Raw genomic sequence first — 27051 nt, forward strand, 5'->3', positions numbered from 1 at the left:
CAAACCAAGCCGTGCTGATTTGCTTTTCCGTCACCAGCTCAAATGGCCATGCTCATGAGCAGGGCCAAAGCGAGCCAGCCTGGCTGTGCTGGCATCAAAGCGGTTCACAGGGTATGATTTCTCAGGGGGATACACGTGCCCGTTTCCTCTCCCTACCAGCACTTAGGAACCATAAGCTGTCTACTACAGATTTACAGTCATGTTTTGCAGGATGATATGGCCGATGACTCTCTGCCCAGACAATCCAGAATAGACTGCACGCAGCCAATCTCTGGTCTCACGGGGCTGCCAGGGGGCCTGCCATGACTGCCATTCACCATCAGGCCCATTTGTGCTGGTGTTGACAACATATACACTGGAACCTGAACATGTGGAGGAATTTTATGTTCAGCGATGAGTCCAGGTCCTGCCAACGGCAGTTACATCGCAGGGTCAGAGTGTGGAGAAGATATGGAGAACACTTGCTGATTGCTGCACCGAAACATCTTTTGGTGGCGGCAGTCTGATGGTGTGGGGCGGCATCTCCCTCACTGGAAAAATGAGCTTGGTCATCATTGTAGGCAATCTCAATGCAGAGAAATATCAAAATAAGATTCAAAAAACAGTGTCAAACTCTATCCTCCAAGATGACAAAGCTCACCCCCTCGGAGCGAGGATTATCAGAGACAGAGAATTTGGGAGTGGAGAGGATGGAATGGCCTGCCAACAGTCCTGACCTCAACCACCTTGAACACTTGTGGGATCAGCTTGGGCGGCCAGAGTGACAAACACAACAACATTGGCTGACTTGCCACAAATGCTGGCTTAAAAAAATGGGATGCCATCCCACAGCAGTGTGTGACCAGGCTGACCAGCATGAGGAGGAGGTGCCAGGCTATTGAGGCTGTGTATGGTTCTTCCACATTCCTCTGAGACTCCTCAAAGTTGTTGATTTGCTTTTATGTCTTGTTTCTTCAGACGTCAATCATCCAATTTGCCAAACTACATCAAACAACAGTCATTGGCAGGATAAGCTGTTTGGCATTGGCAGAAAAAATATGGAAAAAATTTCATGGGTGCAACCCATACACTCAGCTCTGCTGCCCATCCCACAAACGCATGTTCTTTATGTGGCACCTCTTGGAAGTCTAGAAAAGCAGGATTGATTGGAATAGCCCACAAGAGGGCAGAGTGTAGAGACTGCTGGAATAGATGGGCTACTGAGCGAAAATAATATAATAGACATGTCAAAAATAATGAACTTATTACAGTGAATATGATGTACATTGCTATTACAGTCTATTCATGCACTTGCAGCCATATTAACTAGGCCTATGGCACATCATATTTAGTATGTGTAGAGCACAAAAATCAACAAGGTTTTTATTCATTTGTGTCACTTTTAATGTGGGCTTTTTAAATGATTTAGTACTAGTTATCGGGGTATTCAGTGGGATGGTGGTGGAGGTACAAAAGACTGATCAATCAAATGAGAGCCAGGATCACTCGTACTTTAAATTTAATTGAAAAAAGACTTCAATTAAAGCTTTGAATCATCATCAATGGATGCCTGATCTGGATCAAAAGTGGAGCATGGAGCTAACACGCATGTGCGTAAAGCGCGCGCCTGCCTCTTCTCCCAGCATTGATAGAGGAGCTGCAGCACTTCTTAATTGGTCTCGGTGAGTTTAAATGGTCTACCAGCAGCTTCCTGCGGATTTACGTGCAGACATGCAGGCTTCAAAGACGTAAGAACAGGTGAGTCGACGTTCACTAGGTTCATTTTTTAAATGTGTGGCCTCTTTATGTGAACTAATAGGCTAATGTTGGTAAATGTGAGGAATACTTAGGCTGTGAAAAGTAAATAGAAATTATTTTCGCCAAATACAGTGAAGTAAATCTGTTTCTCCAGCTGTTGAATTAGGACCAAACTGTGAGGGAAATGTAGCCTAAAACATAATGTGTTTCTTATTCAAACGAACGTTTTGCAAAGACTTTTACAGGCAGCAGTGAGCAGTGAAGCAACAGCCCTACAACATGTTCAGGGCAGTGTTTGGGAACAAGAGGGATGGAGGAGGAAAACGAGGAGATAAAAAGAAACAAAGACATCAAGGTAAGAATCAGAACACTGAACCTATCCATGGTAACAAAACTGTGGCATTTAGCCTTGTTTCAAGGAAGGGTTGCACCTTTTTCTTTATTATTTGGGCTTACTTTAATGGTATTCTATCATTCTTTGAATCATATGATCTGCTTTTTACTCCCTACTGTCAAAATACACCATGTGAGATAAATCATTATCATATTTTGTATGCACATACTATTGCATTTTGATGGAAATATTCAGGTTCTCTTCTCTTGGGTGATTTAAGTAGAGCCATTTCAATTAGCCCAATTCATCAGCGTGTTCTGTCCTTCACACAGTGTCCCGCTGCTTGCATTTAAAGTGTGTCAGGAGAAGTTAGAGTGGGTTAGGCAAAACATCCTGACCTACTAAAACATACTGAATTTCACAAGAATTTATGAGCCTCTCCAACTGAATGGAATAATCCTGCAGACCTGGTATAAACTCCTACTTGTGCTCTATTTAAACCAAAGGTGTTGCTGCTTTGTGATTGAAATTTGAACTGTAAAGTGTGCCGAGCAACTTCATTATTTTGCATTGGAAATAAAAGCCAAGATGTTTGTATTTCCCACAGGGTAGTACTTGTCTACTCGCTGCAGTTACTGAGGCTATTTCAGACTGTGCAGTGAAGATGGATGTACATAAGTAGAGCTCAGTATTAGAGCAACCATGTTGTCCATTAATATTTTATAATTTGCTGCTCTGGGTATAGAAAGAACAGAGAGGAAGACGGAGAAGTGTGTCACTCTCATTAAAATGATATAGTATGTTTACAGTACATGGATGGCTCTGATCGTCTGAAGAAAGATACCACTTCCTCTCCTAAGCTCATCACAACACGTTTGGAGTCAATGATCTTTGTACGCTTCCAGGAATTATTCAACAGCACATGATTTGAATTGTAATATTAAGTAGTGGACCTGGGAGTCCTTGTTGTGCTTAGGGTGATAACAGCAGACTCATTTAAAATAGGTGGAAGAAGATTGCTGAATTATACCACAAGGAGAACTACAATCTGGTATAGCCAATATCAGCAGCAATGAGGCCTCTGTAATCACTTGGATTAGTGACTTCTAATGCATAATGCTTTTATGAATACACAGAATAAGGCTTAATGTCTGCAATAACAGAGGGCATTAAGATGATTTAAATATTAAAATGAAATATTATAAGCATAGCCTCTTTACTGAGTGCGATCCCATTACTTTAAATAGATGTTCTGGTATTGCCAACTTTCCATTACCTCACTCTGCAATATGCCTCCAAGACAAGATATGTTCGCAGCCTTATGTGAGGCATATTTTAAACTGCTCTCTCTGCGATATGTTAAATCTGCTGCACAGCCAAACTTCTGTTCAATCAGTTCAGCCTTTACAATGACACTAAATCTTTCTAAAATGTGCCTCTTTAACCCTTAACACCTGTGCCTCTCTATCTCATCTATGTAGGTGGCACCTTGCAGAGAGAGGGAGGTGGGCGTGCTGCACACTTTCATGACCACATCCGCTGTTACAATGAAAGCCCAGGAAACAGGAGGCGACTGACCAAGGGTGTGTCCATCTCTTTACCGTCCTCCCCTCTACTCCCACGCCCATCCGATGTTGTTCCGTCGCAGTCCTGCATCAGGTTCACAGGTGAGTTTAATTGAAGTAGTAATTAAAACAAGGCAAGACCTGACAATGATAAGAAGCTGTGCTTCAGGGAATAGCTGCAGAAACAGCAGAAAGCTTTCATGAGTTTGCGGTGATTAGCAGAGAGAGCTTCTGTGCGTTCAGCTGTTCCATGCATGTGACAGCAAATACAAGAGCATACAGACCGTGCCCCCCCCGGGCCCAGAACCATGTGACAGATTGTCAGAGTAAATGATTGAACAAGATAACTTCAGGCAAGGAACCCCAATTAGAGAGGTCGATTATAAGATAGTTTATCAGTTTAGATCTTTATTTGATCAAATATCCAATAAAGTCATGCTCAAAGGAAGCCCATACTCTCCTGAGAAAAAAATATTTTTCCTCCATCTGCGCCACAAGAGAAAAAGGCCTCTAATGTACCATTGATTGTAGTTGTTGTCGTGCAAGTGTGCCATATGTCTTTAACTCACTCATATAGCTTTAAATTGGGACAGTCTTTTGATTTATGCATGAAACTGTTGTCACATGACACTTCATTACTCTTCTTTGTCATGACAGTCCCTTTTTAAGGTGTCATTTGTACACAAAGAGATCAAAATATTGCTTAACTTAATTTCAGCAAACTACACCCAGTACTAAAACATCTGCAGTCCATAAACATGCATTCATCTCTCATTTCATTGGTTTAAATCCTGGAAAGAAGTTGTCTCCTACTTACACTTACAATATATCATTCTTAGGAGCAAGTTATATTTCTTAAGCACAGACATAACTGCCTGATGTATGATGCTTGCACACAAAGGCAGCTGCAAGAGATAAACAAAACTTTTTATGTGCATTTAGCATTTGCAGTTTCCACATCTTGTGCAAGATTGCTAATGGACCATGTAATCCAAAACTTAGCTGCAATGTCACAGAACCATTGTTGTATGTAGTCTCTAACTTTGAATAAAAGCAAGAGGGTAATGTTAACCCAGTGAGCAACTGAAAGTGAAAATATGGATCATGAATATCTTTATTATCCCTAAGGGACATGTAGCTTCACAGATAGCTGTACCACACAAATCCATTTCACAAACTTAAGTAATAAAATGCAACTGGTGGGTAAAGACCCAAGCACGGGTTGCAGAGGCTTATTCAATGGGTTGCAGATGTGTTTAAAGGAATTACAAAGTTAGGTCTATGTTGCAAAGTTACTTTTAATGAGTAATAGGAAGCAAGAGGGGAAACTAATGCTCATTGCCATCTGTCATTAGTCCATTTAGACTGGATGCAACATTTGCGTATGTATACCATAAAGACTGAAGGAGAGGCTTGTGTGCTTCTACCTATAAGACCTGATGCAACGTCAGTGCATTTAAGATAATGATACATGAATGATGTACTGATTCTCTAAAATACATGCTGGCAAGAGGAATTTAAAAAAATGTAAATGAAAAAAAATTCTAAACTGAGAAATGACAATATGATGGCTGACACCTTAGTGACAGGAGCAGCATATAGGCTTGCTACAGCAATGCTTTGGACAACAACATTGTGTTAGATGAGAAGACCATAAGTTTGATGGAACTTTGGATCCACTAGAAAAGGCTGGAGGTGGATGATTGAAGAGAGAGATGTTGTTGATTGATTGATCCATCCATCCTTTTTCTACAACGCTTATCCTGTTCAAGTTTCCACATATTTTTGGTTAGTGGTGGGAAGCCGGGATACCTGGAGAGAACTCGCACATGCATGGGGAGAGCACGCAAACTCTGCCAAGAGAGGCCCTTGCTGGGTTCCTTGTTGAACCAGGAACCTTCTTGCTGTGAGGCAACAGCGCTAACCTCTGTGCTGCCGTGCAGCCCTGATTGAGTCATGATTTTGAAGTGTTAAGTTTGATTTTATGCTGCAGTTTAGCCAATCATGATGTAAATGTGATGAAAAATACATGACATATGTGTTCTCTATATTTCTATAGAGAATCCATGCCTCTGTAATGTGCTTGTGTTTCAAATACTGGTCATGATTTGTCAGCCTAAAGATGTGAGTGAGTCCTGATGCTAGACCAGATGACAACCATCAGTTTATACACACAAAAGACCAGAATGAATAGGAAATGATATCAGAAATTCACAGGAACTAATTATAAAACACGAAAACAAGATAAATAGAAATAAAACATCCATCCATCTATTCATTTTCTACATAGCTTATCCCATGCGGGGTATCGGGAGGCTGGAGCCTATCCCAGTTGTCATTGGGCAAAAGGCGGGGTACGCCTTGGACTGGTTAAATTGCAGGGTTGACATGTAGAGACAAACAATCAGACTCACACTCACAACTACGGGCAATTTAGAGTCACCAATTAACCTAATGAGCATTTCTTAAGTGGTGGGGGAAGCTGGAGTACCTGAAGAGAAGCCACGCCTGCACAGGGGGGGAATAAAACAATGAAAACAAATTAGAAAAATAACATAAAATCACATCAAAACACTCAATAATACATTTAAATGAAACAAAATAAAAACCAGGAGTAAAAAAATGGTGTCATCCATGTTAAAACAGTGAAAAAGGTTGTAAAACTACCTAAAATTAAAAACATGTTTAGTTAAACCAAACTTGCTTCATTTTACAACAAGCACAAATGTTATTCTTTGAGTTTCAACACTTTGAGACTGCTTAAACATCTTTGTAACTCAACCAACCAACTTCAATTTGTATTGAAGGAAGAATTGGTCATTCTAAATTGTAAAAAAGACTGAAAAATCTGGGACATTGCAATCATGTCAGGTGTATAATTGCCAGCTATTAGGCAACTAAATTTTATGTTTACTTTGGGTCTTTTCATCCTAAAAGAAACACTAGGTGGCAGCGTCCTGCAGCAAGAACAACCATTGAGAAACAGGTAATGTAACATTTCAGTACATGCAGCTCCGTCTTGTTTCCCCTGACTACACTGAACAAACATGACAACAGTTTACACCAGGTGGAAATGAATGCAATCAAGGCATTCTTATGTCTGGTTGTCTTGCAAAACCAAACATCCAGCTGTTTGACAGACTGCCCAGAGTGTCTCAGAGTCCATCCATATGCAGCATTCAAACATCAAATAACCTTGAGTGCAGAATCAAACATTTCCCTCCTTGTGAATGATCTCTTGTGTTAAAAAAAATCTCCGCTTGCAAGAAGCCTCAGATGTTGCTGCATAAATTGAGACACACCCACATGCATCAGTATGAGTGCACCGCTGTCCCTGCCATCACACATACACGCACACACATTAGCAGTGTTAATATATTATAGATAAACGCCCACGGTACAGTGAATATTGTTCTGTTTGCATGCATAACTCGCATTCTGCACATACTGCTTTATACTCATGGGACACAATTCAAATTCTGCACCACAGATCTCATCTGGGGAGGCTTAATCTCTCCCTCTCTCTCTCTCTCTCTCTCTCTCACTTTCTTTCATATCCCTCCTTATCTCCACCCTCAATCCCTCCCTCCCTCCCTCCCACCCTGCCTGCTCTCCCTTTTCCCTCTCTGCTGTGGCCGAAGGACGGGTAAGGCAGCCGGAGTATGTGGATGGCTCTTCCAATGCGAGAGAACCTCTTGTCTTTGCCTCGTGCCGCGGCAAGGCAGACCACAGAGGTGAGAATGGGAGTGTGTGGGCGTGTGTTAGCATCATGTCTGTTTTTTCAGGTATTGATCAGGCGGGCTGACTGAGAATGAATGGGGTAGAGGTAAGGGGGAGAATGACTGATGAGATATAGGGGAAAGTAAGCATGCTGATGTTTTTTAATGTAATCTGAAAAGGATATGCATTAAGTTTTTTTTCTTTCAGATATCTGTGAGATCAGTCATGCCTGTTTAATCCTCAATTTGTCACTGAAATAGGGGTTGTTTTATCACAGTTTGTCACAAGTCTGATCCCTCAGTTCCCTGCATGTTGTTCCCCCGGAACAGGTTAGATTAAAGGAAACACTCACATCTTCACCAGCTTTCTTTGTGTTTTCCACCAAAGGGCTACCCTTAGGCTTAACAGATTTTTATGAGGCTTCTTCCATCCCGGTTGCCAGGCATCTCTCAGCTTCCCGTTTCCAATAGCAACTGCTAGGTGGTTTGATGAATAGTACTGGACACTCAGTGTGTCCTCATGTTACTCCAGATTGGATCGCAATGCTCTGCTGACTAAATGCAAAGTTTTCTCTCCTCCCCCTCTTGCAAATACACATCCACCCCTTCTACCCACCAAGTCTTCAGCAGCTTTTTTCAAGCTGTGAAGTGAAAAGAGTTATTGACAAAGGAAAGAGTTGGAGCACTTTATGGAACAACTATTGTAGAGCTTGAATCTCAGAATTGACCTTGACACTCTCAAGGCTTGTGTTTGAACACTCTTAGGTTAAGATGAAGTGATATAGTTGAAGAAAAGTAGGGCCTGAGATAGAAAGAGGAAGAATCAGTGGAGGGAGTGTGACATGACTGTGATGTCTAAATGCAAAGATGTTTGTGAGGAGGAGTGAGCTGTTCCTGCAATCCGTGATGTCCTGTCATCTTGTTGATATGCCTACTCAATATTCATGTTCTTTGGCTGATAGCACTACACAGGTGAGACGTGAGAACAGAGGAATGCATTTGACTGGGAGATCTCTGAAAGCCCTGCTCTGCAGAGATGAGCACGAACCTTTAGAGGAGCTGGGGTTGGAGGTCAAAACATCAGGGAGCCTTAAACAGTGATAAATGAATGCAGCACATGGCCCGTGTCAGCCAATATCTCCAGGAGCAACAACGTAGGCAGTGCTAAGGCACTCCTCCTCTCTGCTCCAGAGTCGACACGAAGCTCATTGAAATTCACTACTCGTCTTTAACTGAGAGCACCTGGCAGGCGTGTGCGCAGGCAAACTCACAACCTCACACAACCTCTTGCTGCTGCCTCAACCGGAGGACTGGAAAGCCACAGTCTGTGCATCCGTAATCAGGGCAGCTGGGGCTGCGCTGACCTGTGGATGCACACATTTCTTGCAGTCCACTTGCGACGCTGCTGGCTGGCTGGGTGGGAACAGCACGAGTGAGCCGAAACGAGAGCGTCGTTTTGATGACGGTCTCATCTGGCCCCCAGTGTTGCTATTTGCTTGTTAATGTGTGTACCCTGATTGTGTGTGTCTTCCAGACCTCCACGTGGAGCCCCAGCTGGGCTCCTCCCTTTCTACCCAGGAACTGATGACCAGACTATGCTTCTTATTGGGAGAAGCAACGCCCGGCACTGCTAGCTCTCCTATGGAGGACAGAAGGGAAAAGAAGGTAGGGCATTATTGATTTACTGGCCCTTTGCTGTCATATCATATAAAAGGGTGATGGATGGTTTATGAAACACCCTTCTTCTTTTAGACCTTACAGTGACAACATATGCTTAGTGTCTTTTTTAAGCATTAAGATGATATTTACTATACATTCTTTGATAGTTCTCTAAAAAAGATTTCTTTTCAATGAAGGCCTGCTTTTAATAACCACTGAAATATTTTGAGAAATGGATCAAAGCATCATTAATTGTGTTGCCATGCCTCTGCAGCTCTTTATACCTAAACTCAATCGAAGTTTACCCCTTCTGTATGAGAGTTACAGTATGTGCTTATGTCTCTCCATCTCTATGTCGTTGTGTTGCTCAGCCTTGGCCCATTTTCTCAGCCTCATTCCACCACCTGAGCTCCAGATTCACTCAGTTTCACAGCGATAGCAAGGCTGATATGAGGAATGTGGGTTGTCCTGGCTAAGATAGATGAGGCTCTGGTATAAAGGGAATAACAGTGAGCTGCTTCAACTCTGCTGCCTGGTCTCCTTACAATATCTGCCTTGCAGAAACGTCGCATCGGTAATGAGGAGACCTGACATGCACATGAACAGACTACAAGGATGAGGAATGAAAATAAAGGCCACCTTTATTTCCTTAGAAAACATTTCCTCTTATTAATCAGTATCTCATAAAAGGGTGTAATCTCCTCTGAGCAATTCTTGATGCTCTTGTGCTTTTATTTTATAAGTGCCATAAACATTAATCAATGCAAATATATGCTGGAACATTTCAAAATCGGCGATTAAAGGCCTATTCAGAAGACAGGGAAAACCACTATACCATTAAATATTTGTAGGCTATAGTTAAAAAGATGTCTGTCATGCCTTGAGTACATCATAATGCAACACAACACAACATTAACACAATCAATCGACTCACAAAATACTAGAAAGAGTATTGCAATGCACTTTCTGCGGCTAAAGCAAAAACAGTAGGGTGATTACCTTAATTATTGTTGCTGTGTTAGATGCAGACACTATTGCATATGCGATATTTATGTTTTCTTTATTCTTGATAGAAGTATCTTGAAGGCTCATTTCCATTTCAGTTGTAAGATACTTCTGAAAGAGAACTGTGATGGCTGTTTCTCTTTTTTCTCAATCTGTCTGGCTCACTTTGTAGTTTCCTCCACCCTGATGACTTATTGTGCCCTGAATCAGTTTGTATTTTGCCTTGCTGTAGAGCTTTACTTGCTGTTGCTATGCAAAACTCGCTCAGTGCTAACTCTTCAAGGATCTGAAGCTCAGTTTCTAACGTGGTATCACACACTGCAGTGGTTTTCCTTTCCAATGTCAGACATTGATTGGAATGAAACTTGCATATATTACCCTACTAGATGTGCTATTCTGCATTCTCATGCTGGGTTGATTGTATTTTCTCTAATTAAACAGCAAACAAGCTCCTTTGATTAATGTCCACATTTGATTTTTGTCATTGCCCAAAAAAGGAAAATGTGTGCACTGTAGTTATATTGAACAGTAAAAGTCTGCAGCGAGTTTCAAACAGAGCAAGCTGCTATTATGAAAAATAGGGAAAATGAGAGCCAGCATGGAAATAACTGGAATTATCCTTTGATTTCCCATCTGTGTGCACACACAAACCTACTCCACCACATGACGAATGCAAACACTATCATGCAGAGTGAAATAGTGATCATTTCTACCCTTTAATGCAGAGAAATATTATTTCTCTTTCAACATAAATTAACCAAATGTCCCTTGAGCTTCCATAGTGATGTATCTGTCTTTCTCCTCTCTTTTTCTCAGTGTGATTCCTCCACCCAGGGGGGGAGTCCCAGCTCCACTCTGACCTGCAGCACCGCCTCCCCCTGCTCAGACAGCCCCTCTTCCACCCTGAGCCACAGTGCAGGGGGCCAGTCTTTGCATCAGCCTTTACCTTTACCTTCACCACTCTGCAGCTCCAGCACCAGCCCCAGTGGAACCCTCTGCAGCCCTGTACCCAGCCCCATCCCTGCTCCTGCTCCTGGATCCATCACCGGGAGCAGCCCTGGGCCTCCATCTCATAGCCCCACCTCCACCCTAGAGAGCAAAGACAGTGGAATCATAGGTGGGAGTTGCTGCTGTGTGTCTTGCCTCGTTTCCAAATGATTTGAATCCACATTGTATGGCTTTAGACTTGCTTTTTTTTCCTGCTAGGTGAAGCATGTTCAATACAAAAGCTTAGCCATGCATCACCAGAAATAAACTAAAAAAACAAAGACCTATTTAGCCCTGCGTGGAATAAGCTGCTCGATAAGAATTCCCCAGTATGAATGATGTCTTATTCAAGTGCCACTCTTACCTTAATGGTGACAGAAAGTTTGATGCAACATCAGTTAGTTGTAAGTCCTTGTGTATCATTACCCCACAGCTAGTTTCTCTGTGTCGCCTGTGCTACTCGAGCCTTGAGGCTTCAGCTCCCTCCTGTCAAAACTGGGACACTGCTGTCTTTGTTGCTTATGGGTCTGATTCTCTTAAAATAGGACACTTTTTTTCTCTCTAAATAGAGATTTTATTTATAGTTAAATACAAAAGGCCAAAGGCCACATCAGGTACAGTAAAGCTTGTTGATTGATGAGTTCAGAGCTGATTAAATAGCTTGTGTTTATTGTTCACTGAGTTAATGTGATGTCTGAAAGTTGAAAGCAGTGCTTAATTTGGTTTAATTTCACACGATAAGACAATGCAGTTGCATGCCATATGTTCTTTTTTTGAAGAATGATCTAGTTCAACTCTTGCCTGCCTTTCTACTCTTATTTTCTCTGTTCACCTCAGCAACCATCACCAGCTCCTCTGAGAATGAGGAGCGCAGCGCCTCCAGTGAGGTCCTGACAAAGGATGAAGGCCTGGGAGGCAGTTCTGGTGTGGTGGGACATGCAAACGAGGACCACCATCCCGGGCCAACAAGAGACAATCTTACCACCATACAAGATGAGGCCTTACCTAGGACTGACATCATGGAGCCAAGGACTCCCCCAGCACCGAAAAGACCCCTCCCACAGCACCACATACAAAGCACCTCCTCCCTTGCGATGCCCCGTCCCAATTCTGTGGCAGGTATGTGCAGGTTTTGTGTTGACTTGTTATTCGGAGGCTGTAGATGAATTCAGGGACCAGTTTGTGCATTCCACCATCTTTTTTAGCTGCTATTTCTGCAGTTGCAACTCAACGTAGGCCTACCATACGTCCTGATTTACCCGGGACGGTTCTGCTTTCAGGCTTTGTGTCCCGTGTCAAGACAAAAAAACAATAAAACATCGATATGCCCTGTTTTTGAACAACTCCTCTCCTGATTTTTAGCCAATGGAAATAGGGGCTAAATCATTCAGGCATTTGGGAATGCCTTGGATTGGATGCTGCCATTGAATCTTTGTCTGTGAATGTAAGAGCATTGAAGTTGTAGAGCACTTAACCTTTCTTAGCATCCGCTGCCTCTGAGGCTAAGCTCAACCACAGACTTGGCCTCATGAAGAAAGTGTCAAAGTTCAGGTCCCCACTTTCTATAATGTCTTCAAGTGTGCTAACAAAAAAAATCATATACCATGAGCTCATACATTTGGGTTTACGATAAAATTTAAGTGTCCCTATGTGGAGGATTGAAATTATGGCCACCCTAACTCAACATCAGCAAGTAAACAAAGATGGTTTAATTGAAGACAGCTGCCACCAGTCTCTGATTAAAGTACCCTGATCAACATGTTTTTTATATTACATATTGCTGGCGTCTGGCCAAAACCTTGTATCTCCAAAATCACCACTTTTTGCTGAATTAAAAAAAACACTTTATTTCTCAAATAATTTAACACTGAATGGTCATAGTCAGCATCTTTTTGACACTTTTTATTGCTTTTAAATTTGTTAAAACCCTCTGACAGATGTAAAGGGTGACCAATAGCACTGAATTATGAAAAGCATTTAAATTGTGAAAAAGGAGATCCGAGGTTTTGGCCTGAAGAGAGAAATATTGGACATTGGTTACAGCTGCTCAATAATGTAATGAAGAAATTTGTATGTATATCACTTAACCTGTTCCTCTCCTGAGAAAAATCAAACGTTTCAGCACTTTTACTTAATCAGAAATTTAAAATTAATGGAAAAATAGTCTGTTGAAAAAAAAAAATTCCACACCTTAAGGACGAGTAAGGGGTGGATGTAAGCACGGCCTAGGGTACCATCCAGGTGGGGTTGCTACAAACCCCTGGTCATGGTGTAGATGTCCCGAGGGCCCAAAAACCATCGGAACTCTCCGGGCGAGTTAGGGGTGAAGAGGCCAAGTTTGAAGAGATGGTGTCTAGCTTGACTCTTCTTGCCCTTGTTCCCATCTACATCCCTGGGTTGTGGCACAGTAGGCTCTGCATAGAATCCGTATTGCCCTACATGTTTATGCACATGACTGTATATAAGCAGGTCTGTACCCAGGCAGGAAGCCAGTTAGTTTCAGACAGTTTTAAAAGCAAATACTAGAATTTTAAAATGATATAAATAAGATCCTGATAAACTGCAGAAGTTCCTGTGATTAAAGTATTTGATTATTTGGCAACCCTAATAAAAAATGTATGCAGGTATGTCTACTTTGGGGTCTTTACATCACAGAATTTTGCTACATTTTTTTCCAGGCACACATTTGCGATCCATCAATTGAGAATCATTGCTCCAATGGATTCCTGTGTAACAAAATAACCCATCACTGAAAATTTGTGATGAAGTGCTGTATAATGTAACATTGTTATACTAGCTAGTTAGTTTAATTGTTCAAATGCTGAAGTGAATCATCACAGATTGGTTGCAAATATGTTTTTATGGAAAGTCATTGAGCACATTTTCTCTAGGTTTTGCTCATGAAACTGGTCTACAATGATTATATGCTCCTCTTGTTTGAATGGCTCATAGAGGAATAAATGAAATCATTTAATTTACTGCAGGCAATGTACAACAAAATGTCCTCTACAGGTCACTCAGAGGGGGCCAAAATGACTGTAATAATCACTGATAGAAAATAACAAAAACAGTTCTCTTCTGAAGAGTCAATCTAATGTGTCTGGGCTCATAGGGACTCATGAAGTAAAAAGGCTTGTGTATTATGCATTCATTTTAGATTTTATGTTAAAGTCTGTCATGACTGTTAGAACAGGCAGTACGGTGGTCCTGTGGTTGCACTGTTGCCTCACAGCAAGAAGGTTCATGGTTTGAATCCTGATTAGACAGGGCCTTTCTGTGCGGAGTTTGTATGTTCTCGCTGTGCCTCACAGGTGGAGGTGTGCATCCATAGGTCCTCTGTGGATACTTCCACTTCCTCAAACAGGTCAAAGACATTCTTATTAGGTTAACTGGTGACTAAAATGCTCGTAGTTGTGATTGAAAGTACACCTGATTGTCTCTGTCAGCCCTGAGATTGAATAGCAACCAGACCAGCATGTACCCTGCCTCACACCAAATGACGGCTGGGATTGGTTCAGCCCCCCCATGACTCCAAACGGGACAATAGATTTATGGATGACTCGTGGAACTCCACAGATTCTTCCTGAAGCACTTTTCATCTTTTCCATAAGTAAAGTTATACTTAAAATAAAAGGAGAAATCACTTCCTTGGACAGCTTCAGGCCTGCCCACAGATTGGTTGGGCCCCTGAAAAACCCAGAGAATGGGCCCTCTCTAGTTGTGATATATTGATAACAATGCATGTGTGTTAGATCAGTAGCTTTGGTGCTTGCTTCCTGGCTAAGAGTTACTGCTTTTGGAGCCCAAGTGTGTATAGCTGTTACTGGGTTCTGATGTTAAAAATGACTTACTTGTGCCACGCTTTAATCCCCTTTTCATCACTTATTGTGTGCCCATTTAGCCATTTATGCCACTTTTCACTGCTTTTCCTCATTTTCCCACCCACTTTGCCACTTTTTGCCTCTATGTAACCACTTTATACCACTTATTTGTTGGCCAATTTTGCCACTTCAGTCCAATTTTGCAATATTTCCAATTTTAACCCATATGGGCAGTATTTTACTACTTTTTACCATTTTCCCACCCTTTTTTTGTCTTTGTTAATCAACTTTTGCAGCTTTAATCTTGTTTCACCACTTTTAACACCACATTTTTTATTGGCTAATTTTTGCCACTTTCAATTAATTTTGCCATTTTTGCCACTTTCTAACTGCTTTTCCCCATTTTCTCACACCCATTTTGCTCCGATTTGCCCTTCTTAACACATTTTTGTAGCTTTTATTCTATGTCTGCTACTTCTAAACATATTTTTGCCCCTCTTTTATCACTTTGTACCACTATTTTTATAAGTAGCCAGTTTTTGCCCAATTTTAATCCATTTTGCCATTTTTGCCAATGTTTTTTTTTTTTGCAGTAATTTAAGTTTTTTCCCCTTGAAGTTATTTCAGGTTCTTCTACTTGTAGATATTTGTGTCTTCATGGTATGAAGTCTGATGTTACTTTTTAAATGTTTTCATCAGTGTGCACATCCGCATTGTTAACATTACCAGTTAAAAGCTTATTCTGTTGTAAGAAAAGGGGTTCAGATTTTGAAAAAGGCTATATTGTAGTAGTTACTATTCAGGTTAAGTATAAAATATGGTTATCATAGCTTAACTTTACAATGGACCATGGTTTTGCTGACCACCCCAATGACCCAGAAAGCTGTCTCCTTTATCCCCCTTTATTGGTGGACTCGGACAGCTTCAATCCAAATGTGCAGCAGATGTTGTATTAAGACACCACTGCACAAGTGGCCCTATTACATTTTCATTCTCCCCTATCTAAAGGGAGAATTTGACACTTAGAAATGATGTGAGTGACTAATTTGATGTAAAAAAAAAATGGATTCAACTCTCAGCTGTCCATTCAGTATGACGCTGCCTAGTTTACTAGCTAGCTTTAGCATACTGATAAAGGGAGTAGCAGCAGGCCAGGCACAGTCCAAAGGATGCTAAATCAGCATGCAAGCTCCTCTAAAGCTCACTAATCAACACCTTGTTACTGCTGGAGTCTTGTCGTCACCTTGAGATTGCAAGACACGCAGGAAGTCACTGTTCCCTGCCAGGAAATGTTCCCATATAAAAAACCCTATAGAAGCACAGTAGAACAATGTGGTAATTATTGAGCTAGTGAGAGAGTTGCTGAAGCTCCCATTATTTTGTTTATGAAGTAGGTTAATGAGAGTATGAATGGGGCAGCTGTGACCCGGTGAATCTAATAGACTGAATGACAAACTGATTGTTAACTTGCTTTTTGTATATGATGCAGAGACCCCATTTTTAGTACGATCTGTTTAGTGATGCAAAATTAAACTTCATTGCACCATGTGTTGGTGCTGTACTTAGCACAGATAGTGGATACACACAGTGAGCAGCACCAGTTAAATGTCCTGGGAGGTCTCCAGTTGTCATAAAAATACCCCCTCCATCCATCCCTCCCTCCCTTTTCCAGTCACGATCTTTGCTAGTGCACAACGCCTTTTTTCTTCCCTTAGATGTCAGTTCATTTGTGGCTGAAGCAAAGGGAAAGATTCCCTAAGGAGTGGATCCACAGTAACGCCTGCCAGTTTCTTCTGTCAGCTGGTGCTTTCATTTAGGCACTCTTGATGAAATTCAGAATAAAGATGAGGCGGGCCACACAGCTCTGTAGCCACAAGAGCTGGACTCCACAATCACAAGACATTAGAGCACCAAGTGATATGGCTTTTTGTATATTACCATCTACATTAAAAGGCCGGGGCTAAAAATAGGCTCTTATTATTCCCAGGAGGGAAATGTTGTTAAAATTGCTATATTGTCAAGCTAGAACTAAGAAAAAAGACTGTACTGCAGGTTTCAACTCAAAGTGTAGTGTATTATAATAATGTGTATGGAAAACAGAAACCTCAACAGCAGCAGAACATCACTTGAAAATGAAAATGAGCACAGAAAGTGTTGAAAATAATCTTTAAAAATTCAAAATATATTTACAAAGGAACACGGTTCACCATATTTGCTCTTAGTCATTGCATAATTTAAATTCCAAACTAAAGGCGTCATCATTGCATGTGAACATGTGCATCGTGCACGTGTTCCTCTGTCTATTCTCATTTGCATCTTCATTATCTGAATCTATGGATTGCATGAAGGTGGCTCATGTTCTCCATTTTCCTGTGACAGATGCGGATTGTTGCAAGCACATGAATACAAAAAGGTTCTTGAAGACAGTTTGTAGAGTCAGGTTACCCGTGCTATCACTTCCCTAGTGGGCTGAGACAGGGGCCATCTTTGCAGGAAGCTTTCTACTGTATGATAGCTGTCAGAACAAAGCATTTTTTTTTCTTTGTGCACAGTGGGAACTGAAGATATGAAGTGCTGCATCAACAACAGATGTGTTGATTGGTGCTGTCCGTGCTCTCAGTATGTTTTCATGATATTTAAATCTGTGAGGGAATCAGTAGGGGTCCTTAGATGCTGCAGTAGCAGTCTGTGAAAGGTCTTCAGTATGTGAAAGGTCGCTGCCACTGGCCTATAAAGGCACTAGAGCATCCAGTTTTGGGTAATAAGATGCTGAAAAAGGCTTTCCACTGTGCAGGGGCCATCCATAGTTTCAAGTAAAAGTGGTAGATGCAGTACATTTTTGTAGATATTTTCCTACTCTACTCTCTGTAGGACTAATGTGAAGATTTAAGAATGTCCCTCTTAAATGAAAGGTAAATGGACAGTTGGCAGCTTTTGGTGTCCTACTGGAGGTATCTGACGGTATGGAATACATGTCAAACCACAGCCTTTCATGCAGATTATTCACAATATGAGCTCCAGTTCTGCAAGTGAACTTTGTGAGGTTTTTTTGGCATCCTTAGAAAGAGCAAAACAAGTTGTTTTCTCCTGTTTTTTTTTTGTATTTGTGCTAAGCTAAGCTAGCCTGTAGCTAGCATTGACTCTATATTAATATGGACTTAATAAGTGCTGCGTCTCTCTGTCTCATTATGCTTTATGAAATGGAACCAAAATATCCCTGTGATGGGTGTCGACTACACAGTATGATTGACCAGTAAAAGGTTGTTAAAAAATTAAGTTGTGTTAACTCAACTTAAGACAAAATTAAGTTGTGTTCACTGTGTAATTTATGAAGATGTGTATTAAATACAATTAGATTAGTTCAAAAGCAATTAATCCATAGTAGCATGAATCTGAATATGAGGATGCAACAAGCTTTATGCTATAAAGGAGGAGGCTGGAGTGGTGGAGGTTAAGCTTTGCTTGGTGTTTCAGCATTAATGCAAGCAGGGATTGAGAAGTACGTCATATTTAATTACACCCTACTGTGAGCCCTGAACATTTAATGCCCCAAATATAAGAAAACTTCCAGACTGTCTACTTCCTCCCTCCTCTCTCAGCTCGACTTGACTCAGCCTCTCTTTGCACTTGAAACACTTTTTAACAATAAAAGGTGTGTACAGGGCACCGGTTAAGCTTAGTTGGTAGACCAGGTGCCCATATGCTGAGGCCGTAGTCCTCAATGCATTGGTCGGTGGATCTATTCCCAGTCTTGGTGCATGCTTGGTGCATGTACTCCCTCTCTCAGCTGTCCGGTCAAATAGAGGCAAAAATAATTAATAAATAAAGGCATCTGCTAAAATAAGCATACAGTTGGCATACTGGATGTCAGAAATCCAGTATTGTGCATCCCAAAGGATAATGACTAACCATGCTAACAGGCTTTAGGTTTGACAAAAAATATATTTGAAGTATTTTTTTACTTTGTATTTTGACTCATGTCCCATCTGTTAACATGGAGGAGTCTGGGACTATGTGCTCATCTGCAGCCAGTCAGCAGGGGAAGCTCTATATATTTTGGCTTCACTTCCAGGTGGTTGCTACTCCGTCCATCCTAATAAACAGTACATGGTTGCAAGTCAGAATAGCCCACATTACTGCGCTAGCCAGATTAATAGACTTTAGTTTACGTCTTTTGTTTAACTTTCTTCTAACAAGCTGTGGTTGTGTTTTCCAAAATGTTGAGCTACTCATTTAAGGTTGAAATTGTTTCTAGATTAGAGGGGTTATTATTGATTCAAGAGTTTGTGGGAAGATGTTAATTGGGTTCCTCAGGTGTTGGGTGAGGGCTGCAGAATTGACATTTAAAGAAATGAATAATTATCAGGTGTTGTGAGATAATCAACCTCAGTTCTCTATAGAGCACCTAAAGGTGAAAGTGAGTGGAGTGAGTAACCAGAGTCCAATCAGGCTGGTTTTACAGGGTTAGAGGGGTGAGCTGTCCTTGTATCCATGTGTGAAAACTGCTAGTTAGAAAAACATGTTTTTTTTTAAACTCTTCCACTGTCTCCTTGGTCGCTCATCCATTTGGCCTGGCTGTCTTTTGCCAGCAGTCCTTCTCATCCCACTCCACACCTCCTTCACACTGTTTTCACTGCAGACTGTTCTCCATCCTCTCACTGTGCTGTTCTTTCAATCCTCCACCTCAGTTCTTGCTTGACAATCACTGTAATTTCATCCCTATCCCTGGTCTTGAAAGCCCTCTTCTACTTGTTGAAAGGGATTTCGTGTACTCACTGCTTCAGACTTTATTATTTGCTGGGCCTGGATCTATTTTCTTTTATTATAGATTGGACGTTCATGCTGGGATTGAGTTGTCTTGCATAAAGGAGACCCTCATTGCCTACTGGGTGATCCACAGAGCAGGTTGCATGATCTCTTTGTAGCCCTTTGAATTATTGTATTGCCTCAGTAGCTTTTACCCACTCTCTCTCCCTCTGCTACTGCTGCAGTAGGGCGATGGACACATGCTGGGATGATGCATGTGTCTGAATATGATCTGATCTGATTGAGTGCTGGGGGGTAGTGGAACTCCATGAACTCTGATTATTTGTTGAAGGAAATTCAGTGTGTCTGTCTCTCTAAAAGAAGGCTAGATGCTCTTGTGTTACCTGTAGTAAACCTGCCGAGTCGGTTAAGAGCAGAAATCCATTTCACATCCAAGTGTTGACAGATTTGATGATTTGTTGAGAAAAAGATGCTTAAAGATGTTTCAGGCCAGCATCTTTAGGCTTTGACTGCAATTGCTGCTGTAAAGCTTTAAGCCTGTAACAGCTCAGTGATGTAGCGCAGCTCGATCAAATGCTCAGAGATTATCGATGTCTGCATTTAACATGCAACAACACATGATTATAGCCGTGTTCATCATAGTTCATCATCTGTCTGTCTGTGTATTTCCTTCCTGCTTGACAGGTCGCTCTACTATATTTTATAGATGAGTGCAACGTGACTCAGGCCTTTTTGTTATCCCACTCTGAGGAGATTAGTGGCAGCAGTAATGCCAGATTTTCAGATTTTACAGGAGGATTTTTTTTAATATTACAGCGCTGCATGAATGAAATGGACCAATCTCTGACTCACCATAGAAAAAATGAAAGAAGTTTTTGTGTCAGACTTTTTTTCCATTCAGTTGGGGTTATTTTCTTTGCAAAACAATGTTATTATTGCCAATCTTTTTTTTTTTGTTATTATTTCATCACTTTAATGCATATAAATCTTTTCTAGTTTGTAAACTGATCATGTTTATGAGAGTGACACTAAAATGCTGAAAACTAGTGTCACTTCAATCAAGAGTTCCCAATAGAAATGGACCCTTGAACTTAAAAACAGCTAAAACTAGTCCAAAAGATGCTCTTAACCTTTTCAGCATCCAACTGAGACAGACAGGGAGTAATGCTTGAGGTTGTTTTCTCTGCAAGCCTTGACCCTTTGTGGGGCAAGGAACTATGTATGGTCACTTTGGTGATACAGTAAAACCAGAATGATTTTTCTCAGCCATGTAATGGAGAATAGTCATTGTCGTGGAAAATGACATTACACTATCCGACCAATCAGCAGTGGCCCAGAGCGTCTCAAACTTCCTGTTTCTTCCAGAACTTGAAAAATGCAGTTTTATGTCTCTTTTGGTCCCAAACAAATAGCCATAAAATCATAAGTAACTATGATAAGTTAATGAAACGACACATTTTAAAGGTGAATAGTAGTGCTAAATGTCATGGTAGATTTTGTTTGCATTGGATTTGTAGCAATCACAGCAGTTTTAGTGTATGCCCATTTAGGGGGGAAAATATTGTCTAAATTAAGAGCATACGAAGGGTATTTTCTTGATAAAGAACTTATTTTTATGTATTATTTTATGTTTAATAGTAAAAAATAGGTTGTTTGCAACCACGTGGTCCCAGTTATCATCCAACAATTTCTATATACAATGAATACAATCTGTACACTTTACAAAAAGAGATTTCTACCGCATTTTAACTTATTAATCTGGTGTGGAGGTGATCAGTATCTCAAATACTCAGTCCTGCAGACCTCCTGGTGTTGTCTAACTAGATGAAGGAAGACAAGAGTCAAGAGAAGTCTAGTACTGAGCTAAGAGGCTAGCTGAGCCTCTTTAAATATAGATAATGCTCATTTTGTAATAAACATGTTTATAATTTAACTGTGAATTTTTATCAACAGAATAACTTTGTGGGGTGAGAGCCCTAGTAAAGATGTGCCGTTCATGAGTGAGCCTGTTCTACGAAATGGTTCTTTAATGTGAGCTACTGTAGCTAGCTTCCATCTGAGTTCCAATTTCTTTTCCTTGTCGCTGTTTAATCCACATTTAAAAAGTGGAACTGGTACCAAATGAGGAGCCGTTTGGGAGCCAAACAATCAGCTTTACTGAGCTGAGCAACATGATCTGGATCTCCAAAAAGAGACGGGGCGGACTTCAGCTTAGGAAACACAGGTAAGATCAGTGTTAAATGAGCTAATCCATGACAAAACTGGACTAAACAAAACCAGACCACTTTTTATAAACGGCCCATACACAAGCGTATGAAACTGCTCATCCAGACTTTTAAATTCCTGCCGGCTGATGCTATTCTGTGAGTTTTTTAAACTTTATTTTATTGTTTTAAATATTTCACTCCTTTCAGGAAACAAAAGTAGCTGAAGAATTAAGAATGCTTTTATTTTAACACTGTGATACATGGAGTTGTCTGCTGCTGTGTGATGACATCTGCAAAGAGCCTATAGTGTAGTTGGATGTTGCCATAGGTTTGTAAAAAAATAAGAAGTGATCCTGTGGTAAATTTGACTTATTTATAGAAATTTTCAAGGTATAAATAGTCAAATAGGGGTGAATTTTGGTTAGCTTTATAGAGGCATAACATTTTTGTATACTTAATGTTGTTTTTATCAGTTGATATTTTTACTCTTAGCCTTATTTCTGCTTAAATTCAATATTTTGATGTTAGTCAGGTTTTCTGATGGAATTATAAGGAGAAATACGTGGTTTAAATAGTGAAGTATATGTGAATTTAGTCAGTTTTACAACAGTATAACAATTGTATTACACTTAAATGGCAAAAATTAGTTCCTATTTTTATTGTGAGCCTCATCACTGCTAAAATTCTCTTCATTATTCAAAATATGTGATTATTATAGGTGTCCTGTTGGAATTGTAAGATGAAACTGGTGGTACCATTACTTAAACAGTACTCTGAAGCTAGTCATGTTGTGCTTCTAAAAGAGGTCTGAATCTAAAGGCAACCTCACCATGTCTTGTAAAATAAATGTTTTGTAATTAAATAACCTAAATACTTATTAGACTCTTTATGTGTTTATTTTCCATTATTAGCATCGTAATATGCACTACATGGATTTTTTTTTTAAGCGGACAAGAAACCATATATAGTCACTTCTTTGACTTTGATTTTCTCCATAATGAACTGATGAACTGATGCAATTTATAAGGGACAGAAGTAAAACAGGATCCACCATTAATGTTCTAGGGGCTTCAATTCTGAATTTCAAAGTGTTTCAATGAGTGCCCTATAAAGGGTTAATCTGGGCAGTAATGCTGGTAAATCATACTACAATTAGTACAGAAGATATTTTCTAGACTTTTAGATCTCATGTAAAGTTTCGGGGGGGGTCATCAATTATTTTTTTATTTATATATATATTTTTCATCTCTGTTTTATCTTCCAGGTAAATCCCAGCAGTGATTAGATAAAGAGGATACCAGCCAAAACAACAAACATTAAATTTGATGGAAGTTGGATCTAATGCAGTGTGATTAAATTGCCTTGACTCGCATTTGGCTGTAAAATGTTTTGTTTGTAGAGACATGTGGGAAATGATCAATGTACTGTTTTCAGGATGTTGTTCTTTTAGTGATGAAGCTCTGAAAAATAATATTTCTGGAATATTTTGTCTACCAAACATTAGAATCACTTTACCATGTGGTGCAATAAATACAAAACTAGAAAAAACTTCAAGCTCTAACAAAACAAAAGAGTTTTATCAACACTTTCTTACACCATGTCAACATTACAAATTTGAAATGTCTCACAAAGACTAAATCATTTATAACAGGGTCTGATGGATTTTATGTTTTTGCAAACAAGGCTTTATATATTTGCTTAGCCTGCCTTGTAATATTTGGATCATTGATTAAAACCTTAAATAACCAGCCAATTAAACAAAGCCGACTGTATGTCTTTATTTTTCACAGTAGCCTGGACTCTTCTAAACGTCTTGAAAATGCAGAAAGTAAGCTTGGCTGACCTGTAAACTCTCCAGTGTGAGTGGGTGGATAGATAGGCCAATGTGGGAGTAAACAACTCTTTCTCTCTGTTTCTTGCCCAGCTGTACGACATGTTCTTCATTTTGTTTATCATTTTGGCTTTTCTGTGGCTCATTTGGACATTAGAATGATGTGTGTAATCCTCCACGCACATTTTTGCATTACAGTCGGCGATGCGTTTCTCGTGATTATCACAAATGTGGTGCCCTGACATGTGAGACAGTTTGAAACATTTGGTCATTTCAAACTCTTGTTAGTTTGAGATTACAGAGCGTGAGATGAGTTTTCTTTCCCTCCCTCTTCTTCTCCTCAAGGTCTCTGAACATTTATCTTTGAGTGCAACAACTGTTTGTGTCTCAGGTTTCCATGGAGACAATAATTGACTCAAGCAATGAATTTGACACTTGTGTGGTGCATGTGTATCTTTTCACATTTCCTGCATCTCTCTCACACCCTCAGTTCATTCCTAACACACTCTTTTTTTTTACACAGCAACCAGCTCCACTCGCCTGGAGGATCTGAGTTTTCTGGACAGCCACAGGGCTGCTGGACACAGGAGCTCGGTCCGTAAACACAACACAGCTGGACGCACAAATGATGATTCCAAAGGTATTTTTTGACATAAACTCAGGGGGCAATCAATGTTTACAATTATGAAAAATGACAAATTTTGCATATGTAAGCCCAACTTGGCTGCACAAATGATACAGTACAATGTGATGCTATACAGTAATTAACAACATGAAGAAATGATTAAAGGCGTGATGTGATATGAGATGATGTGTTATGACAGGACACAGTAGGACAGGACACAACACAGTGCAATACGATATGATACAACAAGGCTTGGTGCAATACAAAACATTTGATAAGGTGCAATGCAAGATAATATGATGCAATACAATAAAGTTCTATAGGGGTGCAGGTGGCCTAGTGGTTTAGGGCGCGCCTCATGTACGTTGTCAACCCTGGATCAAATCCAGCCTGTGGCACTTTCCTGCATGTCTCTCCCCACTTGTGTGTGTCTGAAACAATACAAGACATAAAACAATATGATATGATATGTCACGTTGTGTCTTGATATGGCACAACACGGTGCAATATGGAATGATAAGATTCAACATGATACAATACAAAATTATTCAATATGATCAGATACAGCACGTGATACGATACAATATGATACCATACCATACAGTATGATGTGATGCGATATGATACCACATGATACAAAAAGATGTGATACAATACGTTACAATAGGATACCATATGATACAATGCAACATGATACAAGAAGATGCATTGACATTCAGTATGATACAATATAATACAAAATGATACGATATGATAGGACATGATACTATAAGAAAAAATAAGATAATACATTATGGTACAATAAGTTACATTATGATATGATTTGATTATAATATGTTATGACATGAAACGATACAGTACGATACGACACAACACAGCATGACATGATAAGATGTGATATGATATATGATATGATATGACATGATATGATATGATATGATATATGACATATGATATGGTATGATATGACTTGACTTGACATGATATGATAAGATGTGATAAGATGTGATATGATATGAGACAGTAAAATACATCACAGTATGATATGATAAGATGTGATACAATGCAGTATGATATACTAAGATACCCTATGATTTAACATGATATAATACAATATCATACCATACGATATGATACAATATAATATATTAAAATACCATATGATACAGTATGATACTCGATGGTAAAATGCGATGCGATACATGACGACACGTTACGTTATTACACAATATGATACGATAAAATATATGATACATTATGATACTATGGGATACGATAAGATGTAATACAGTTCAATACATTACAATATTATACCATCCGATATGACATACCAGACAGTATGATATGATGGAATTTGTAAGATGCATTACAATTCAATATGATATGAAATCATATGGTGCTACTAATATGATACTTTAAAATATGATATGATGTGATAAGATACAATATGAAACAATACAATCAATACTATATGATACAATTAAATACAATAAGATGATATATTACCAAGCGATGTGATTCATATGAATTGATATGACACAATATGATTCATTACGATATGATATGATATGATACATTGAAATACAGTATGATTCGATAGATATGTTAAGATATGATATGATAGAATGTGACTTACCAACAAATATGATACGATTTTTTATGATCTGATTTGAAGTATAACACTCAATTGTCCTCTTAAGCCTTAATTTGAATAAATGCTAAAAGATTTTCAGGCTAACCTAGTTCTCTCATTTTGAAAAAAGTAAGCAAAGCACCGATTTTTGATGGTTCAATAGATAATTGTGTCAGAATTTCCTGTCGTGTGAAGTGTTTAAGAGTGCTTTGCTGTGCTCTGAGGAAGCTGATTTGATAAATTATTTCAAAACATAATTATTAAACAAATTCAACATTTATGAACTAATATCCTGCTGTGTTGGAGGGACCTCAGTTACAGTCAGCACACACTTTGTTGATTGTCGAAACCTCCAGCTTGCACTGTAACATGTGCAGTTCATGTTTAGGACGCTCCGTAACTCAATCCATTGTTTTTTTTTCCATCCAGAAACTCATATCAATTCTTCCTGCTCATCATCTGCCATGTTTGTTTACACTCAGGTTACATTTTACCAAAAGAGATGTTCTGAAATCTGCTGTTTTTAAGAGTCAAGACTTTGATTGTTTATGAGTAGCATCTGTCAGTGTGTGGTACACTATAGGATCAAAAAGGTTTCATTTATCATTACTTGTCATCGTGTAAGGACTCTCTCGTTTTCACCATCTGTGAAGATTTTGAAAATCTGTTAGTGTAGGCTAGGCCCTAGGGAAATTAGTCTTGGACTCAGTGCTGCACACATTAAACTGCCTCCACAGAAATTACACATTTATCCTTTTTTATGTTCTCTCCAGGTCGATTGGTGCCATTCAAACAAGCTGATATCATGCTTAAACCATTACTTTTTGAAGTCCCTGGCATCACCGCAGAAACACCTTTTGTCGGCCGGGATTGGCTCTTCACACGCCTGGAGGAGGTCCTGAGGAAAACAAGCAGCTGTGAGGGCCGCGGCGCTGTCATTGTGGGTAACGCAGGATCCGGAAAGACGGCTATCATCTGGCGGCTGGTGACACTCAGCTGTCATGGCATGCGCACGCCCCAGGGAGGTCCCAGCATCCCTCACAGTCCCGCCTCCTCTCCAAAATGTAAGACTGCTATCTTTACTCATAGCGGAGTCATTTGTTTTTGTGCGTATCTCAAAGCATTCGTTTAAGAACACAGAGGAACGCTCAAAGCTGAGTT

At 39.9% G+C, this 27051-nt stretch overlaps 1 protein-coding gene across 1 annotated transcript in view; it reads left to right on the forward strand.

The window, feature by feature from the left end:
* The first annotated feature begins 1647 nt into the window (after positions 1 to 1647).
* Positions 1648 to 27051, forward strand: part of LOC121508351 (protein TANC1-like) — a 60853-nt gene continuing 35449 nt past the window's right edge. The window contains exons 1-9 of the mRNA XM_041785146.1: positions 1648 to 1737; positions 1973 to 2092; positions 3553 to 3738; positions 7278 to 7370; positions 8890 to 9020; positions 10836 to 11136; positions 11844 to 12125; positions 24156 to 24272; positions 26664 to 26954. Coding sequence (XP_041641080.1) covers positions 2017 to 2092; positions 3553 to 3738; positions 7278 to 7370; positions 8890 to 9020; positions 10836 to 11136; positions 11844 to 12125; positions 24156 to 24272; positions 26664 to 26954 — 1477 coding nt within the window. The 5' untranslated portion in view covers positions 1648 to 1737; positions 1973 to 2016. The remainder of the gene's footprint in view (positions 1738 to 1972; positions 2093 to 3552; positions 3739 to 7277; positions 7371 to 8889; positions 9021 to 10835; positions 11137 to 11843; positions 12126 to 24155; positions 24273 to 26663; positions 26955 to 27051) is intronic.

Source organism: Cheilinus undulatus, linkage group 1 (assembly GCF_018320785.1).
Source record: "Cheilinus undulatus linkage group 1, ASM1832078v1, whole genome shotgun sequence".
Lineage (NCBI taxonomy): Eukaryota > Metazoa > Chordata > Actinopteri > Labriformes > Labridae > Cheilinus > Cheilinus undulatus.